This window comes from Fringilla coelebs, assembly GCF_963513975.1.
Source record: "Fringilla coelebs genome assembly, chromosome: 1".
NCBI classification, from domain to species: Eukaryota; Metazoa; Chordata; class Aves; order Passeriformes; family Fringillidae; genus Fringilla; species Fringilla coelebs.
The window spans coordinates 50,159,548-50,177,529 of record NC_140028.1 but is presented as its reverse complement, the minus strand read 5'-3'; the positions used below and the strand labels follow the sequence as shown (position 1 = coordinate 50,177,529).

Here is a 17,982-nt window from a genome sequence, read left to right as displayed (position 1 = left end):
AAAGCTATTGAAATAATTTGATCAACTCTCTGAATATTTGTGAAATGTCCCGGTGGGTTTGGCAATTGTCTCATAATCATTTGGTGCTACAGCTTACGCCGCTGATGTTTGAACTACTTCATTTAAAGTTAAATCACACCTGGGAAATAATCACCAAAATTATCTCTGACTTAAATGTCCACCCATCAGATCCTAGTCTCAGTTCCTTCTGTTCTTTAGTGTATCTCCTTATTTTCTTTAAATACTAAGCAGTCTAATGTTCACCTCTTTGTATTCACCAGGTCTTTTTGCATTCACCCCCAATTTTTGGAAGACGTTCTTACTCATGATTGATATTTGAAATTTGAGGGTCTGTCCTGCAGGGAGCGTTGAGTAAAGCAACGTATGAATTTCTGATGCAAACTTTCCTTAAAACTTTGTTCTAATTGTTTGAGCCTAATTGTTATATTAGGCATAATTTCCAAGGGTGATGGTTAAAGAGCTAAAAACATTTTTTGTTTCTTCTCTTAAGAATAGCCACTATCCTTTCTTTTAAAAGAAACATTTGATTGATTCAAAAGTATTAAATCAATTAATGTGAGGACAAAAAAATGGAAGATGTTCTTGTGTACTGGGTACGTTTGTGTTAGCTGTGCCTGAGTGATTGTGGAAATGATTATTGTAGTACCTGAGGCAATTGCTTTGTATTATTGCAATAGTAGCTTGCGCTTCAGTAAGATGATATCTACAGATTGTTTTCTTTGTAATGACATAGTTCACAGGCTATGGATAACAGAAAAGGGAGTGACAATCAGAGTCACTGTTTTTAGTGCTTCCCCAGGGGCCATTGGAGCTCCCCACAGGCTCCATCAGGACCTGACAGCCAGTGCTCATCCCACTGCCCCAGTCCCTGACATTGGGCACCTCTGTTTGGCCAATGTCCTACCTAAACTATTTAACTCATATTTTGAAGCATATTACCTGCTTCTAAAAGCTGCATGCCTAAGTGGCAGTGGCTCAGATATTGTACCTCAGTCAAGTTTTTTGGGTTTGGGTTATCTGCAGTTACAGGTAACAGTTACCAGGTACAACTCTGACCCTTCAGCAATCATGTGTCAAGGTGTTTTGGCCAGCCTTTCCAAGGTACAAAGCTAAACACAACAATGATATTAGAAACTATCCATCATTATTGGAATAAAGGTATTGAAAAATCTGTGATGTTTAGGAAAGAATGATAAAATGTGGGATGACATTTGACAACCATCTGTTTCTATATGGAAGTTAAAATGACAGGAGATACTATGGCTTAAAAAAAAAATCTAAGTGCTAAAAGCACTTACCTCAAGAAATTATAAGAATTTTCTTTTGGAATAGCTCCAGGAATCTGCTATATGATCTTGGGGTAAGGTTTTATTATGGACAGAAACCTTTATAATTTTATTTTCCTTTATAAGGAAAATAAATGCTGTCAGCAACATTTTTATGTGACATTTCCAGTTCCAGAGAGACACTGCAGAATAAATGTTGCTAATAATGGTATGGCAAATATTTCTGTATGATGAAAAATTGATCTAGGCACCAACAGTCTTGAGGCTTTTGGAAAATTTTCTATTGGTATCAAGGAGACAGTGGTCTTGTACTTGGTTCTTCAGGTGTGAGGCCAGACACTCAGACTGTTGTAAGCTGCACCCAGACCCTTCTGTTAAAAGGTTGACTCCTTGTTAAATATATGAGCTGAGAGTGATGCAGAGAATCAACAGAAACCTGGATATTAGTAACTTCTTATGGGTGAAGCCAGGGAACACAGGCCTCCTTTCCCTTCAGTGGGTTATGAACATGGCTAGTTGGAGTATAATGGACAACAGCAATCTTCCTAAAGGGATTTTTCTTCTTCATAAAAGTCAATTCAGAAAATTGGGCCCAAGTTTGAAAGCAAACTTGGGACAACACGTGCTCAAAAATTGTTTTGCTAGGTTTATTTAAGATTATACTCCAATGAAAGAGATGGACTGGGATGCTGTGGAATTTGACTTACACCCCCAGCTACAGGATGCTGTAGCTCTCAAAGCTTCAATGGGCAGTCTGGAAAGCTTTTTGTGCTGTCATGTTGGGTTCTAAAGTAATATTCCAGCTTTCCCATTCAGAAAAACAAACTGGTCTCCAGCACTATGTAGTTCTAATTAGGAGAAGACAGAACTAATATTTCCTAAGAGTGTCTCTCCCAAGCCCAATGTGACTGAATACATATGGATACAGAGTGCTGCAGGGATTCTGAGGCTTGCCCAGCTTCAAGTGATTTTAAATATGTACTTTGATATTCAAATAGGAGTTCAGTGATTTGAAATTAGCTGTGGATACTATATTATCTCATAATAAAGCTAGATCTGAAATTGTGTAAATTTAAGGGGCAAAATAATATTTTGCTGTTACACTGTATCTCCATTCTATTTACAGAATGAATGGAGGCAGCACAGAATTTGAAAACTGTATTGAACTTCACAGTGCCATTATGCCTTACAAAAACACTAAAAATGTTGTTCAGATTTTTATCCCCCATGTGTGAGCTATACAGATTGTCTTGCAATTAAAGCAGAGAAATGTGATGTTTAATTGTTTTCATTTCTCTACATCTTCCTGTATTCTTAAAAAGCAATTTGCCTGTCATTAAGACTTTTACAATGTCAGTGCAAATGACCCATGGCAAAGGAGTGGATCAGGAGTTTGTAATGCAATCCAGGAGTCTGTCCACTGAGTCTCCATCTACTATAACTAAAAATATACATTATAGCCCAGAACCTATAGTTCAGTGGCATTGCCACTGGCACAGCATTCTGGGGGAAGAAAAGCTTGTATTAAGGTTCCCATTTTTCATTCTGCTTGTTGCAGATTAGGCCAGTTTCCTGAGCCACAATAGTTTCTATGACTGTACAACTTTTTGCTGGCCATGGTTTCTTCCTCATGAGCAAAAACCAAAAGCCCAAACGTTTGGTGCACCTGAGCAGCTCCTGGTGTGGGAGGTGAGGAGGCTTCTGAACTTACTGCATGATGGAGCTCCAGGCAGGAAGCAGTGGCTCCCCAGGGAGCAAGTAGCTAGTAGGGACAATGAAGTGATTTCATGTAGAATCAAGGTGGTGAGGTGAAGAAGAAGATACTGATGAACTATTGTAGAGAAAAGCCTGGGATCCTCTATCCTTGTCCAGACCTTTTTATGGTGGTTACACCCATAAAGGGGACAGTGCTAGCAGAGCAGGAGGATCTGGAAAGTTCTTGGTTGTGTTGTATGTCAAGTGTGAAAAGAAGCTATAGCAGAACTGAGGGGGTTAATATTTCTGTCAATGCAAATGATCAAAATAAAATACAGTAATCACTTTTATTGAAAGCTAAATTTACAGTGCAGAGGTAAATTGTATTTACAATGAAGTCACACTGCATTCCACCTATTAGATCTCAGATGAGATCTAGATTACAGCAGGGCTTGTTCTAATGTAATATTCAGCCACACTGATTACTCGTTTTTATGCCAGAATGCTGGGACCAAAATGAAAGAAGACAAGCACATTTAATTATTCCTAGAGGTAATACTGTTTAATTTGGAAACAAAAAGTTGGATTTTACAGCTGCATTGTTTATATCTACTTAAATGCCTCATGAGATCATGTTCTTAATTTAGCATTTTATCTTAAAGAAGACGATAAAAAAGTAACACTGTCAACAGAACAAAGAAAATACATTTCTGTTGAAATGTAGCTCATATTACTTTAGAGAGTCTTGATGGATTGTCTCTCATTAAGCTGAAATATTTATATTACATGTGCTGTGGCTTGGCATTAAAAAAAAGAACCAGTAAAATGTTCAAATTCTTGTACCGTAGCAAAGGTCAACATAGGGTTTGGTCTTTCCTAGTTTCTGGTTCATGACACAATTTTTTGTTCTCTCTTCCTAAATTTGATTTGACTAAGAAAAAAAAAATCCTAGAAATAATTTTTAATTGGAATCCTGATTTTATGCAGATTTTAGTGAGGATATTTTAAAGGGAGAACTCAGTATCTCCTTTAGTTTGAGGCTGCCGTCATCATGTCTTTGCACAGAGATAGTACAGGGTATCGGTATCTGTCTCTGTCTCTCTCCCTCTTCCATGCTATATTTATAGCATCCCCCTGGCCATAAAAGGTCTGGACTGGGGCTCTGACATTCCACTGACTGCAGGCATTATTTTTGTTCTGGACCTTGAAGTCCAGTCCTTACCCCTCGTCCTAACTACCTCTTTCTTTGCTGGCTTCATTGTTGCTGTGTTTTTGTGCTATTCATCCACTTGGGAGCTTTTCCATTTGCTGCCATTCATTTGGATCCTGGTAAGTGGTTTTTTTTTTATGCCGGAAGGTTTTATGTGTTCAATTATTTTTAATCTGAATCTGTAATGCCAAGCTGATTGTAGCTCCCTTTAGTCTTCATAGCTCAGCAGTTGAGGGATTTGTGGATGTGAATTGAAGACATCTGAACATTCAGCTGTGAAACAAAAGAAAGTAGTGCAGGGGCTCTTTTATTTCCACTCAGCTATCTTTGCATATTGTCACAGTACTCTCAAATGAAGCCTGGGTTACTGAGATATAGGAGGAGTTTGTCATGTACTCTCCCGTGTGCTTAGAGAATGTTTAAATAACATAAATATTTTCTTGTTGCATTGGATGTTATCTTTGCGTACAAGAGTTTCTTTTTAATCTATTTCACTCTTTTCATTGATTGATGGGGTAGATCTTTAAAGAATTACACAGACTGATAAACAGCACAAGAGGTAATGCCAGCAGAATCACTCCCTTTAATGTGTAGCTATGAACTATGTACAAGTACAGAACTGTCTGTCTGCTCAGTAGTAATTTTAAATACTCAGTTCAACAGCTGCTAAAATGTAACTCCAAAAACTGTGAATTCATCTAACTGTGGCCACTAATATTTTTAGGCCAAGTTCTGAAGTGCTACACTGATCTTGAGAGGGATTGTTGCCCTCAGACTGAAGGGGGCTGGTTGGTGCACACAGACTAAGTGAGTGCAGGTAGCATAGATAAAACTTAAGAGATGGGAGTCAGTCTGATAATCAGGCAGTGCTCCAGATAGGAGCAAAGTCCTTGGAAGTTTCTGAGTTACTTGTCATCTCCCATAGCATCACACTGCTGTATCTGATCAGACTAATGTAACCACCTTATCCTGGCCTGTGAGCAATCCGTGATGTTTCAGAGGAAATATAAAACATAATTCATGGTGTGATAAAATACCTATGAAAGGAGTTTCCTTTTACATGATGTGAGTCAGTGCTGGTCTTTGATTTGAACCATGACAGCTGACTTAGTGCTCAGTGCCTGCCTTGCTATCACAGTCCTTACTCCTATCACAGACTTTTACTCCTGAGGACAGCAAGATCCAGACCTTTCATGTTTGGAAGAAAAATGTTTCCTTTGTACATTTTAATTTGTTCTTCTGGTTTGATAAAATGTAAATGAAATGCCTCGTTTAACTTCTTAATGGGCAACACATGCAGTGCTTCATACTTGTGGATCACCTTCCATATTTTGAAGCCTGGAAGACTCTGGGAATGCCTGAGCTGAATGCCTGCTAGCATTGTGGCTGTTGTATGAATGGTGAAGCCAGCCAACACTTCAAATAAAGCTGGTGAAGACAAACCATAGTACTCTGCGGAAGGAAAACAGGATGTTCTCATGTTCCTTCCCTTTCAGTGTGCAAGACAATATTCTTTTGTACGCCTTAACCTTCCTAGGCAGTGATCACTATGACTTACAAGTCCTAAACCCAGCTCTGCAGAGGTGGAAGAGAGAGACAATGAAGAAAAATGAAGAAAAAAGTCTTCTGAAACTAGGGAAATTAAGAGGAACTACATATTACTGGTAGCTAACAAAGTGAAATAGGTAACAACACAAAATACTGACAGGTATTAGAAAAAAGAATGTAGACAGAATAATTGCATTATTTTAGACTGACATGAAAAGATAGCCAGCATTAGGAATAAGAGAGTTAAAGAGGAACATCAATTTTTGTCATAAAGCCCAATGGGTTAACACTCTTTCCCATTTCTCCTTCTTCCTTAGATAAAAATAAAGTAAATGTATAATCTGGTCTTCTTGAAGTTACAGTTTTGCTCTGGTCAGGATATCAGCAATTTCTTTTACATAAAAAGTTTCTGAACAAATTTCTTCCTTGTTGAGTTCCTGCAACTAAATAATCAATTAAGTTACCATACAAGTAGCATTTCCCTTGTGAGATCCCTGAAATAGAAGAAAATTTTCCTCTTTGTTTTTGGTTTTTGTTGGGTTTGGGTTTGGTTTGTTTGGTTTCTGGTTGTTTTGGGGGGTTTTTTGTCATAATTTGCCTTGGCTAGGGCAAATACCTCAGCACTTGTCAAAGAGAATAGTTTGAAATTTGTTGACTTGCTATCAGAACCAAATAATAAAATAGAAGCCAAGGTCTGAAATCTCGGGGGCATTAAGACTAGGGGGAAAAATCACAGAATCACAGAATATTCTGAGTTGGAAGGGACCCACAAGGATCATCAAAGACCAACTCTTGACCCTGCGTAAGACAACCCAAATTGGATGTCTAGACTTTCATGAAGTCATGATTGTCTTCCAGTTCTGTAAGTGTATTTTAAGTCCAAACATTAAATAGTTTTTCATTAATATGAAGAAATCATGAAGCAGAACAATTTTCCTACTTTTGTGATTGATACTAAAAAAAACCCCAAAACAATAACAAACACCTCTCACTCTTGTTTTTGGATCTTCTTTAAATCCTTGTTAACATTTCTTTATTGTAGCTCTTTTCTATTACTAATCAGGGATCTTGTCAGGGACAATCTTAGTAGCCACATGAGCCTAAAAGAAAGAGAGAGAAAGGTTGCCATATGGATTACTTGAGGCAAGCTTGCATGTCATAGTAGAAAAAGTCAGTTATAACAACAGCAAAATAAAAAAGCAAATTAATGACTGAACTGCTGGTTTTAAAACAAACAGGCAGACAAGGGAAATTTTGCACTCAACTTTCATCCCATTTTGAGAGGGGAACTACTTCTCACCTGGTCAAAATTTGCGTGACTACAAGACAACCAACTGATGACATGCCAACTAAAATTAAATGGACATATTATCTGGAGGAAGGGTCTTGGCAACCTTGAACATGATATTTTAGGTTAAAAGAAAAGGATTTACATTGAGGAGCATGATATTATTTTACCTATTGCATACAGACTGGATCCCTGATTCAACTGTAAAACTGTATTGCACAATAAGCCCTTTTAAATTGAACCCTGCTATCACGTACAAAACAATCACTGTAATGCACATTTAGAGAAGAACTGACTTCCTTCTCAATCTTAGTGTTTGAATTCACCATTGTAGTAATAAATGGAAGATTAAATTCAATCTGAAAATTTGATTACAAAAATAAATGAAATGTTAATATATTTTTGTTTCAGCTTTTATAGCCTTGTTGGATTTGCTCATGCCTTTAAAAATAATTTATTACTTTATTATCTCTATTGTAATTGAACAAAATTACTTATACTGTCTCTGAAGAAGCCAGGCACACAGTTTCATTAGTTTGCAGTAATAAGTGAGCACATAAAACTTGAGTAGTTTGCAGTAGCAGGCAGCCAACTACAAATGGACAAACACAAGAGTGGAAAGGTTTTTGGTTATGATGGGTGACATGTGAGCATCTTGAAACCTGAATATGAACCTGTCTGAAAGTTTAAATCACATCACAAAAAGATAACTCTAAATTCATTGCAGTTGATTTTTCAAGTTCAGTGTTAATTTGTGTGAAGTTGGGTATTATTTGTATGCTAACTCATGAGTTTCCTTGATGGTAGTCCTTATGTTTGACCTGTTCTTTTTCAGACATTATCCTGTTTTAATTTGCACTCAGAAAAGTGCAGCGGAACCCAAAATTTGAAGGCACCCATGATGTCTTTACCGTTCTACCAAAGACACCACGAGCACTATGACCGCGCGTACCGCCACAAAGCGCTGTCGTCCACTGTGAGCCAGTACCAAAAGGAGACAAAGAGCAAATCTGCCCTCTATGCTCAAGGATCCGCAGCTTACGCCAGGGGCTCTGCAGCCTATCGCCACTCATCTGCAGCAGGCTTCAGCCTTGACTCCTCTGCAGCTTACAGCCATGGCTCTTCAGCCTACGACCTCGAGTCGGCAGTCTACAGCCATGGATCCACTGCCTACGACAGCTCTGCCACGCAGAAAAAGAGGTCTGCTGCCTACAGCCTTGACTCTGAGTCCCTCGGCACCAGCTCAGCTGCCTACAGCCATGCATCTGAATCCATCAACAAGCTGGCTGCAGCCTACAGGCTGGGATCTGAAGCATACAGCTTTGGGTAAGAGAGTCCATCTTCAAAACAGCACCCTGGTAGAAAAATGTCCAACCACTTGCCACTGAAAACAATGGCAAAACTCTCCTCCTCCACATAAAGTTTCTCTATTACTTGGCATCAGTGTATTTTCCTGGTCCAGTATTTTCCTTGGCATTGGCAATGGGAAGGACCGTGGTCAGCTTAGTTTGTTGGACTAATCCATGTGTGGTGCTTGGACTGTCATAAGAATAGCACTGGCAATGCTGATGGGGCTGAGTGCTGACATATTCACACTCCAAACTGGTTAGGCATGAGCTGCCTCTTCTTCCAAGTTGTTTACCCACATTAGTACAGCTGAATTTAATATGAAGAATTGAGATAGCTTTGGATTGAGGCTGTCTCTTGTCTGGCAAGGTTGGAGTAGTACAAGAACTCAAAGCTCTTCAGTTTGAGTTGATGTGACCATTTATGATTAATTCTTCTTTGGCCTAATAGTTTCCCTTTTGCGCTGAGTGATTCAAGAAACTAATTTTCACACTGTATATTGATGTTGAGGCATACTGTTTCCAAACCTGAAGTGTCCTATCTTACAAGAGAAGAGTAGTTATGCTCAGCTCTTAGGGTTTTTTTTTAATTTAAGATAATCAATATTGCTCAAGCAATTACATTAGCATAATATTTTTGCTATAGTAGCCTCATATTATTTGTATGCGTATATCTCAGAGATTTACAGAAATTAGAGAAGTATTAAAGTAAGATTAGAGCAGCTGTTAGCAACAGAGGAAACAATCAACAAATTATAGCTCAAAACATCTGCTTGCTGTTATATTAATGTAAAATTAAGAGTATCATTAGCAGAACTGATCAAAACTTGTCCAGCAGAAAATTTAAATTTTGAAAACCGAATATGCTCCCAGAATTGTGGATAATGGTGAAGTCTTGGCCAAAAGAAATGAACGAAAGCTACATGTATCACAGTGAACAACATCTTATGATTTCAGCCTTCACTGAAATCTTGGCTTTCAGGAAGCTCAGGGTCTGATCTCTGTTTGCCAGAGTTTTTTCAGGAATTTGATCCTCAGGCTGTTACAGTCACGGTGAATGACTTTACTCCTTAAGTTACAATTTAACTGCTACAAGAAAAGCATTGAGTTGATGGAACCTGTCCAAAGAGGGGCAACAAAGCTGATGAAGGTTCTGGAGCACAAGTCTTATGAGGAGCAGCTGAGGGAAATACGGTTATTTAGCTGGGAGAAAGGGACACTCAGGGGAGACCTTCTCACTCTCTACAGCTGTTTGAGAAGGTAACCACGCAGGGCTTGGTCTCATCTCCCAGGTAACGAGACAGGATGAGAGGAAATGGCCTCAAGTTGCACTAGGGGAGGTTTAGACTGGATATCAGGAAATATTTCTTTACTGAAAGAAGCACGGGTGGTCAGGCATTGGAAGAGGCTAACAAGGGAAATGGTGGAATCCTCATTCTTGGAAGTGTTCAAAAAATGTGTGGACACACACATAAGGATGTGGTTTAAAGGTGGGATTGGCAGTGCTGGGTTACTGGTTGATGATCTTAGAGGTTGTAATGATTTTATGACTCTGTAGCTGATTCTCTTAGACTGGGTCATATCCAGGCCTTGCTGTTGAAACAATTTTACTTGTCCAGAGAATTTACCACTGAGAAAGCAGTGAGAATCTAATTTATAGTCTTCTGGTGAAGGGAAGAAAACTGGAGGTGCTGGGACTGAGGATTATGCTTCCAAAGGCTGCTGGATAAGGGAAGATATCCCAAATTCCTGCAGCAATGCAGCTATGCCTGCACTCTGTTGCTGACCCTAACCCAAAGCTTGCTTCTTCTTGAAGATGTTCTCATAAAAAAAGAACTTCAAGTGGTAAAAAAGATTGTTAAAAAAACCTGTTTCTGAGTCCTGCTTACAAGCACTTCAGCTGTCACACAAGTTTCTTCTGAAACCTGTGTGTTCTCCTTAAGAATAACTAATGTCAACAGTGTAATATTGAAGGAAATGAAATTACTTAGTTGAGAGAGAATTTAAAACATTTCCTAAGGTTTTGTTCAAGATAAAAGTTTTTGGTTTAAAGTAGCGTATTTGCATATATAATACTCTGTAGTACAAGACTTGCCAATAGATTGATCAGAGATAAGAATGTCTCAGCTGCAGCTTCTTTATTTCTGTGATCTGTCATTGTATTGGAGAAAATTCATTGCTGCTACCTCAAACAAGGACTCTGGAGATTAGATACATGGGATTCCAAGCTCTCTTACACAAAACCTAATTAACACAGGAGACAATATTTCTGAATGAAAATCTCAGTATTTAATGTGGGTTTATGGTTAATATAGCCTCTATGTTGGTATTTCTTTTCTGCAGCCCATATTTCTGCAATTTGCAAGAGGCAAAGTGGAAAAAATAAAGCAATTCTACAGTTAAATGTAGTTCAAATTTGAAGGAATTCTTGCCAAATTTGTCTTTCCCGAGAACCCAAAATACTTCAAGGGGTAATGTGGAGACAACAAGTGTTACTCAAAAAAATTAGGAAAATCAAAGACTTTCTGTTCTCATTCATATGAAAAGAATGGTGTAGAAAAAAAAAAAAGAGTCTTCAAATTCTTTCAATTTTCTAGAAGTAGAAAAGGTTGAATTGAAATGCTGTATCTAAATGACCTGAATAGTAGAGTGTTTGCTTGAAACCAGAATGGACACACAAATCCAAATCCAGACAAAATTTTTCAGCCAAGAATTGATGATTGCATATAAGGGAATATTACCATCAAATATAGATTTATGCATAATGGATATAGTTTTGCAGATAAACACCATTAAGCCCAACAGGAAAATTCACATATTAAGCTTTTATTCAGGTTACTTCATATTTTTATCTAAAGTAGCTTCTGGTAAATTTATAGTTATTGCAAAATTTAAGCCTCATCCTTTTTTGTAGTCACAGTACAGGAAAGAGTTCATGAAGCTTTGGTGTTGACACGCAGTCGGTGCTATGTGAGGAATTTATCATGAGGAAAGCAATGCAGAAGGACTAGGAACTAGGTAATCTGCAAGACCTTGACCTGGAGCCAGTTCTGCGACATTGAAGCCTCACTTGAGTGGAAAACATTCCCAGGGTGTGAACACAGGTAGTTTGAAGGAGCCACAGATTGATTTTTCATGATGATGAAAAATTTTCCCTGTGCAAGTGGCCTGTCCCCCACATTTTAAGTCTTCTTCACACCACAACAGCTTGAGGGTGTACAGGGAGCAAAATGAAAACTGGCAAAATCAAGAGCAAGTATGGAAGCTTGCAGCTCTGCTGGTCACGGTTGGCCGAAGGTGCAAACCTCTGGGCTCCCAATAGAAAGGGCATCTCACCATGCAGAGCTTGCCTCTCCACACCCAGCCCTCCCCACCAGCTTGTGGGGCTGTCTCTAGCCAAGCCCTTCTTCTTTGGCTTCAGCAGAGCAGGAAAAGTGACATGTGCTGCTTTCCTTGAGGCTCTGTTCAGGTGAGGGATGTATGTCTCCCACAAGCCCATGTTGTGGCCACACATCCTCTTCCCCATCCAGTCCTTGGGGGCTGCCAGCATGGGCAGGTTGGCTCCTGTGGGAAACCTGGCTCCTTCTTCCACAGCAGTGCTCCATCCTCTGTGTGCTTCTGAGAAGATTTGAGTCAGATCTGCCAAAGCTGCTTATAGAACTACAGGGCTGTCAAACAGGGCTGCTGGATTAAACTCGTTTAACTCTTTTTTGTGGAAGTTCAGTGATTTGCCTTTGCTCAAACTTTCACTGCTTTTCCATCTGTTATTCTCCTGTCTAGCAGTATCAATAATCCCATTGTGTGACAGATTATCTGCCACCAGAAGGGCCAGACACCTGCTTAGAGGGAAAACAGAAGTTACTGGTGTGGCTCAGGCATTTGCATGTATTTTGCAGGTCAGGCAAAACAGCAAAGAGGACATGGTGTAATTCAGGTGTACCAAGCAAAAAGAGGAATGATGCCTTTCTAACTTGTCATCAATTGGGCTGCCAGTGGAGCTAATGCTCTTCTGAGCAACATAGTAACCAGGATCTGGACAAGGCTGAGTAAATAATACACTTCCAGAAACATTAGAAGACCATGATCCTGGTACTGCTCATCCTTTGGTTTATTATAGGTGAGGTTAAGAAGCTGGATTCCAGATGTCATACCCAAGCATGGAAATTGTTTTAATGAGCCCTGCTATGTGGAAACAATTCCCCTTCAAATAAAATTGTTGTGGAAGCTGTGTTAGGGAATATTGCCAGCAATATTTCCTGGGCTTGTGACAAACCTGTCAGCAACTTAAAATTAATATAGTCACCAGAGAGCATTTCCCATTTTTAGAGGCTGAATTTAAAGAGTTCTTTGCTGAAAATATTTTTTTTCCTTTCCTATAACTGGGTTTGCCAATCCCCTATCTCCTATTTACAGTAAATTAAAATTCTGCATATTAGGGAAAAAAAAACAGCAGCTAAAAAGAGAGCCTGGACAAGGCTTTGTAGCTAATGGAGCTTCTCCAGCAGGTACAGCTGGTGCAACCATTGGGTATACCATCATCTCTTTCTGCTTAGGACAAGATACATGGTTTTGTAGAGGTGTAAAAGAGCTTATGTGTGCCTTTTCATGCAGGAGTGAAATAACTAAAGAATAGGGTGTTGTGGTCTGCTTCCAGAATACATTTCTACATCCACTGGGTGCAGGCTCTCTTTGGGCAGTGTGGGAAACCTGTCCCTTCAGGCACAGAAACCAGGGCAGTGCCAACATATTCTCTGTCTGAGTGTAAGGCATCAAGACAGAACAAAGAATCTGTTTGGGAGTTGCAGATGCCCTGCACAGTGTTTTCTTTAGCTCCTCTTTAGAGGGAAAAGTTAATAGCATCTGTTTTTTACATCTCTACAGAAAAGGCCTGTGCCTTTTACAGCTCTAATGAAAAACCAGGGAAATGATGGCATTGACATTTTAACATGCTGCAAACCCCCCTGAAGTAAGGACAGTAGGCTTAGGTCACCAATCTTGATAAATCTGTACAGATAATATCTGACCTGGAAAAAAAAAATACATATATGCTAGCTGGGCATATCAGATGAGGCTGAAAGATGTTAAAAGGTCATAGTACTGTTCCTCCCTATGAAACTAGAGAGCACTGATACCCTGCCCTTGCTCCTCTGGGGAGATTCTGTTCCACATATCAGGTAAAGGTTGGAACATTTTAAAATAAAGGGCAAGATTTTAGAATCTGGTTCAAGAAACAGAGTCCTCCTTTGGGCCACCTAAATAATGGTTTTAGGCAGGATTTTGTTTTTGTGTTGCACAGGAAGAAATAGTAAGAACACAGGAAATAAACCTCATGACAGAATAGTGTTTAACCTATTCTCTCAAGCAAAGAGTGCCATTTGAATATGTGTTTCTCCTAGCCTCCATCTAGTTCTGCCAGAACAGAAGCAAATTATAGAATTTAGAAAGGAGAAACATTTTCTGCTGCTTCAAATTTATTCATTTAATCTCTTGGTTTGTGTGGTGCAATTCCACAGAACATTTTGGAGTGACTCTAGGTATCCCTCTGGAAACATCAGCTGGGTGCTCTGGTATGGTCATGAAGGTGAGATATTCAACTTCAAACACATGGAGTGTTTGAGTAAAAAAACAGCCTCCAAACAAACAGGACCTGTAGCAATTTATTCTTGCCTTTTCAAATAGTTTTAGAGAGATATAAATGAAAGATAGGAAACCCCCAATGCCATACAGGAAAGAGATCAACAACATGCCCAGCAGGGAGGGATGGGAACTGCTATATATGTTTCCCATTAATTTCCTGAATGAATGTGTAATCTGGACCTTAAATGAAAAATAAACTGACTGCAAGGCCAAACTCTCCTTTAGGAATAATGTGTTTGTCTGGATTTAACAGTGCTGTAAATGCCTGAGCTGAAATTTTCACCACATTTCAACTACATACATGAAAATAAAAACTTCTAGACATTTTAACTGAAGTTCAGTTGGTACTGTGATCCTTCTTGATCTAGAAACAACTAGGAATGAAGTGGCCTCCTAACAGGTTCAGCCTAAAGCTCTGAGGAAATCTAATGTCTGTCAGAGTCAAAATTGCAGGTTTGACCCATTTTTAAATAGGACAGGAATAAAAGTCACCTGCTAAGTAAAGATCTGCAGCTCCTTACAGACTCTAGTTCAATTAAGAAAAGTAATGAAAACAGTTTGCCTTTGATGTTTCTTATTCCTTATTTGATGAGTTCTCCCAGTGCATTTGTGGTTTGCTGTAGTGATTGCACCACATCGTTGTCCAACCCAGGAGTAAGGCCGTTGCACACCCCATTTCAATGTGTTTCTCTCTTCCTTTTTATTTTACTCTGCCTGGACTCTTCTTGAGTGATTTCTGCTTGGATTTCTGTCCCTAAAGCTGGATCTGCCTCTCTTGTACTCTGTCCCTGGCTCTCCCGGGCAGTGCCTCGTGTCAAAGCCCAGAGCCCACAGCATCTCTCTCCTGTAGATGTGGTCTGTGCCTTAGCTGACCCAGTGATGCCTGACATGGAAAACCCTTGGCCCCAATCCTGCAGTGTGTGCCACAGTCCCTCACTGGCTGTGCCTTCTTTTGTGTGGAAAGCAGGTTACAGGGAGAGGAAGAAGGAAGGAGAAGCAGTGCATGGTTGCTTCTACACCCTGTGCTGAGTGTCTCTTGGCAGGAGTGCTGCAGGCTTGGTGATGGTGGCACCTGGGGAGCACAGAGGAATTACAATAAGAAAGACAGAGAGCTAGAGAATGGGAGACTGATTTAACAGGAACTGGGTAAGGAGAGAACTCAGTCTGGGCAAAGGGATGGACACAAAGAAAGGAAGGAAGGGAGGACAGGAGAATGAAAGCGATCCTGTGTCATCTCACGCAGTCCCAGTGGATAGATTACTAGCACGCATTTTGGAAACGAAGCACTCTTCTTGTGTTGGTGGTGGTACTTTTGCAGGGATACAGCCTAAGGAAAACATTAGCCCAAGGATACAATATTATATTACATTATGCATGTGGAACATTCCCAGGGGCCCAGTGTTAGCATGGCTTTTGATATATGTGTGCTGCATGCTGTGTGGAGACACCAGTGTAAGGCATCCAGGGTGTGGGAAGCAGGTTATCCCTGACAGAGGCACATGTCAGGGCTAACGAGCCTTGCTGAGAAACCATCACTCTCCTCCTGTATCTGCACATGGCAGCAGGGAGCTGATCCCCAGACCAGAAGCAGACTCACATGTGATTTTCTGTGGTGATATTGCAAGACAGGTGAACAGACACTTTGGGGATTTATTGAAGGCTGACAAATAATTAGCATATTCCATAGATATGGCAATTAGAGATGTGTTGCTTTATCAAAGGAGGACCAGGTGTTTCAAGCTTTGTTTACACAATTTGTAACTATGTTAAAAATTAACCTAAAGTGATTGTCTCAAATATGCTTCATGCTCTTCAGAATCCCTCCCAGGCTGGTGAGGATGGGGTGGTGGGGGGGAAAGCTCTTCCTCCTTTTTAGTCATCCTCCATTTATTTGTGCTATCTTAAATGGTGCTACTTCACTCAACTCTTCCCACTGGAGTGGTATGGGAGAGCAGTGGGAATGGCAGCACTGGTTTCTGAGCAATGCAGTGCCCTACAATTTCTGTAGAGAGACTTAAATGATCTTCCCAAGTCCCAACCCAAAAGCTGTTAAAAGTACATTGCTACCAGGTATATTGCCTACTCTATCTATTTAGATTTAATATCAAGGGATATATTTGGTGTGTTTGTAATGATGGGGCTGTGAAAAGTACACTTACTTATGTGTTTAATAACTCTGAAACTACAGCTACTAAAAATTACAAATTCTTGATTATAAAACAAGACAGAAAAAAGTTGTAGTACTTTAATTGTATTTTTGAGTGCTTCTTAACAGCTGTTTTCCTGATTTTAACAGTATAATTTTTATTTCAGACTGAAAAATTCCAACTTAATGATAGAAGATCAGTCCTATAAGATGAGTCCCAAAGCAAAGAGAGCAAAACAGAGTTTGATATCAGAGGACAAAGAAAACGAAGCCTTAGACTACTCAGTGCCCATATTCACAGGACGGTATGTTCATTTTCATTTTGTTTGGTATCTTATTTCTGACATTTTATTGACAAATTATAAAATAACAAATCCATTAATCTGTATTTACTCTCATGGATCCTATGGTGATAGTTTGCACTTCATATGAGTGATAAAAAGAAAAAGAGAAGTCAACTGACTGGCAGGAAATTGGACATTGTTCATCCAGAGGCAGGACAAATGAACCTATGTGTCTGGACTTTGTTTTGAGCACATTGTCAGGGCCACTTTCTATGAAATGAAAATATAATTAGAACCCTAACTGAGGACCTGGCAAGCATGTTGTCCACATTATTTAGCTTATTCTTTTGGTTTGAAGACTTGTTCTGTAATCAAATCTCTCTTACCAAGCATTATACATAGAAACAATGAAACAATGTGCTAATATCTTGTCCTGGCACAGGGAGAACCTGGAATAAAACCAAATGCCTTCTCAAATCCATTGTAATGATTCACAGTGATCTCACGTGTTGGTGGTATTTATTGCATGGTTACTACTGATGTAATACATCTTACTGCAGCAGTGCTCTCAGTAAAGCTGAATGTGAACTTTATGTGGAAGCCAGAACCAACATCAGCAAAGAGGCTCCCCTGCCCTTTTTGGGGTATGGCATGGTGATTTCAGTAGGAGTCTCCAGCAGTTCCAGCATAGTCACTTGTTCAGATTAATACATACTGGGGTGTAGTGTGGAGACTTGTTCCTGGTTAGAGGCCAGGAAAAAATGTTCTTGCCTACCTGCAGTTGAACAGAAACCTCCCTTCAACTTGTCTTTCCTCTGCAGCCCAGCATTTTTAAGGGGACACATCCAAGTTGTTTCTGGGAGCCAGTGCTTGTCTGTCTACTGCTTCACCAACACCCAAAGGCACTTCTGCTTTATACCCAAACTTGTGGTTTCATATGAACTGAGTTCCACTTTGTCCATGGAGGATGTTATTGCTCTGGCCTTTTGAGCATTTCTGATGCTTTTGTGATGAGAACAGTAGTTGTGTTTTTTGTTAGCTCCCTCCCACTATCTCAGAGTAATTTTTTCTCACCCCTTGTACATATCTGTTTTGGTTTCACTGCTCTTTGATCCAACCAACATTAAAAACACACTGCTACCTTTTTTAAAAAAATTGTTTTGGAGTTTCATCTGTATCTTCTGTGATAGAAACACATAAAAATGTGACAGTCTCATGCAAATCTTGAATAACATATTCTCAAGGCTCCTCACTACTTTTGCATTTCAGCCAGTGTTTATACTTATGTAGCAGATTTGCAGCTCACCATCATCTGTCTCCCATGCCCTCAAGCACAAATATCCTTCCTTTTTATTTTATGTTGAGTCTACACAAGTAAAATTTATAGTATTGGGCAATAGTCAAGAAACACAACTCTTGATTAGTACTTAGCTTTTTTACAGGCCTCTGTGATCTTAGCACAGCATGTTAACATTTCAACAAATATTAAGAAATAATTTCATTTATTTTATTTTTCAATGC

At 39.5% G+C, this 17,982-nt stretch overlaps 1 protein-coding gene across 3 annotated transcripts in view; it reads left to right on the top strand.

Moving 5' to 3' along the window:
* The first annotated feature begins 4,192 nt into the window (after positions 1–4,192).
* MYOM1 (myomesin 1) overlaps positions 4,193–17,982 on the top strand; it is a 74,495-nt gene continuing 60,705 nt past the window's right edge. For all 3 annotated transcript variants that reach the window (XM_084222215.1, XM_084222214.1, XM_084222213.1), the window contains exons 1-3: positions 4,193–4,331; positions 7,884–8,374; positions 16,345–16,482. In XM_084222215.1, the coding sequence (XP_084078341.1) occupies positions 7,947–8,374; positions 16,345–16,482 (566 nt within the window). In that variant the 5' untranslated portion in view covers positions 4,193–4,331; positions 7,884–7,946. The remainder of the gene's footprint in view (positions 4,332–7,883; positions 8,375–16,344; positions 16,483–17,982) is intronic.